The 2,140-nt window shown below is 29.3% G+C and overlaps 1 protein-coding gene across 1 annotated transcript; it reads left to right on the top strand.

The window, feature by feature from the left end:
- On the top strand, positions 1-726 carry LOC130901787 (uncharacterized). The gene is made up of 2 exons (XM_057813386.1): positions 1-346; positions 412-726. The coding sequence occupies exons 1-2, from the start codon at positions 118-120 to the stop codon at positions 681-683; spliced, it is 501 nt and encodes a 166-aa protein (XP_057669369.1). The 5' UTR covers positions 1-117; the 3' UTR covers positions 684-726.
- Positions 727-2,140: the final 1,414 nt, after the last annotated feature.

The following is a 2,140-nucleotide window of genomic DNA, read 5'->3' as shown; positions in this document are numbered from 1 at the left end:
CAATGTCAATGGTATAATATTGTACATAACCTCTTGCATTTCCATCAAAAATAAGAAAAATTACGTAATTAGTATTATTTTACTTTAATAGAATACATTGTTTCTAGCTAGAAAAATATGGGGAAATCCTCTTTTACGGGGGGTGTTAAACCCATGTCCATAACAGGGCGATTTACTAATGAAAGAGAACGTTTAATTGGAATGACAGATGCTGAACGAGCCTTTCGTAGACAATGGTTAAAAGATCAAATATTAGCTCCTTCGGAGCCAAGAGTTGTTCCTGAAATATATACGGCTACTCATAACCCAATCAGAAGATTTTATAGATGGCCTTTAGATCAATTAGGTACAAATGCATTGTTTTGATCTTGTCGAGGTTTATTTTTTAGTACATTGTATATTTCCTTTTAGGTAAAGCATTAGCACCTGTTCTCGGCGAACAACGTGCAGGGAGAATTAGATACTTCACTGGCAAGATTTTATTGGGATTAGCAGGTGTTTATGCTTTGACTTACTATGTAAAATACAATACAAATGATTGGACTCGTAAAAATGGTATGAGAATTTTAAAGTCTAGTGTAGCTGTCCATGAAGGAGATCCTGGTTATCCTCGTGTATCTGATAGAACCAAACCGTCTGATTATGGTGATAGAGGGTTCAATAATGTTAAATTAAACTTATAAATATATCTAATTATTTAGTGTTATTAGAATTTGTTTTTGATTACTTGCTTGTTTTTTTTGGTAATCTAAACAGGCAATATATTCAAATACAATAGCTTAGAAGGAGTATTTTCTCATTTTTTAAAAGTGGATAGAAGTTTCACATTTACATTGATATTTTTTAACTAAACATTGAATGTTCTGGTCAAAATATGTAACTCATTACATTTGTAATGAAAACACTGAAACTAAAATCATATAAACGATAAACTATTAAGAAAACAAATAGTAATCCACCTATAAGGATTTTAAAGTGCTAAAAGAGATATCCATAATCTAAAGGATGGAAAGGTTGATGATTTAATCCTGGTATATATACGACACATCCATATTCATATACTTTTCATTCAATGTAATTGAAATCTCCTTTCTATATTAATGATTATTTCAAGGGTTCTTTTTACTACAAACCCTAAAATGTGTTGGAAAAGAAAACTGCCGCCTCTGAATTTTTATGTAACGCTTTTTTAAAATCTACAACTTTGACTTTTTGTCACTGAATTTGTGGACATTTGGCATATTAATGGCATGCAGTGAAAACCAACTAATCGTTCTCCCTTGGAAACTTTCATGAAGGCGACAGAAAGAATTGCTGTTGATAATGTTTGATGCAAAATAAAGTTGTACTACATGTATAAATTGGTGAAAAATTGCCAAGGGAAATTTTTTGGTCATCCAATTGATTGCTCCATTCAAATCATTACTCTAAATAGTGAAGTTTGTCCTGTAGATCAATTTTTAAGCTCAATACTCAACTCTTTAAGTTGCAATGAGGATAATCATTAGAACCATAAACTAAAAACATTAACATCTTCAATGAGGAGTAGATTTGGTATTGGGATTGTACTTAAGCCAAACTAAATAAAAGTTACCAAAGCTCCTCTTAAATCGCACAACCAATATATCAGTAAACCCAAATAATCTTGTATATACTCTGTTGATGAATAATAAAATAATGTTATATATAATTATAAGATGGATAACACAAAACAAGATGTGATATTTATGTTTACATAATGAAATACCAAGTTTCATCAAGTGTTGTATTGGACTCCATGATAATAATTTATCTTGTAGTAACTAGAATCTGATTGTAATGTCAAATGCTATCTCTATTACTTTATTTCAATTGAAATATGTATAGTATAAAGTGACATCCTTTCTCCCTCTATATAAATAAAATCTCATTTTTGTTCTTTTTATAATATTAATTATTAATTTTTTCCCTTGTTATAATGTAACTTCAAAGAAAGTTTCCTAATATTCTGTTATCATAATAATATTTTGCGCAAACAATAATTTTGACTTCAATGCTTTGTTAGTAAATACCTACTTTCTAGATAGATAACTCACTTAAAAGGTGTTAAGGCTGATATCTTATAAAGAATTAGTAGTTAATTAGAAATAAATCTAATATA

The sequence above is a fragment of the Diorhabda carinulata genome, chromosome X (assembly GCF_026250575.1).
Source record: "Diorhabda carinulata isolate Delta chromosome X, icDioCari1.1, whole genome shotgun sequence".
Classification (NCBI taxonomy): domain Eukaryota; kingdom Metazoa; phylum Arthropoda; class Insecta; order Coleoptera; family Chrysomelidae; genus Diorhabda; species Diorhabda carinulata.
The sequence above is the reverse complement of the archived record's forward strand: the minus strand, read 5'-3'. Positions and strand labels throughout refer to the sequence as shown.

Bases quoted from the DNA above. Each gene is read 5' to 3' on its own strand.
- LOC130901787 (XM_057813386.1), top strand. From the start codon at position 118: ATGGGGAAATCCTCTTTTACGGGGGGTGTTAAACCCATGTCCATAACA. The intron at 347-411 runs GTACAAATGCAT...ATTTCCTTTTAG, and splicing joins ATGGCCTTTAGATCAATTAG to GTAAAGCATTAGCACCTGTT.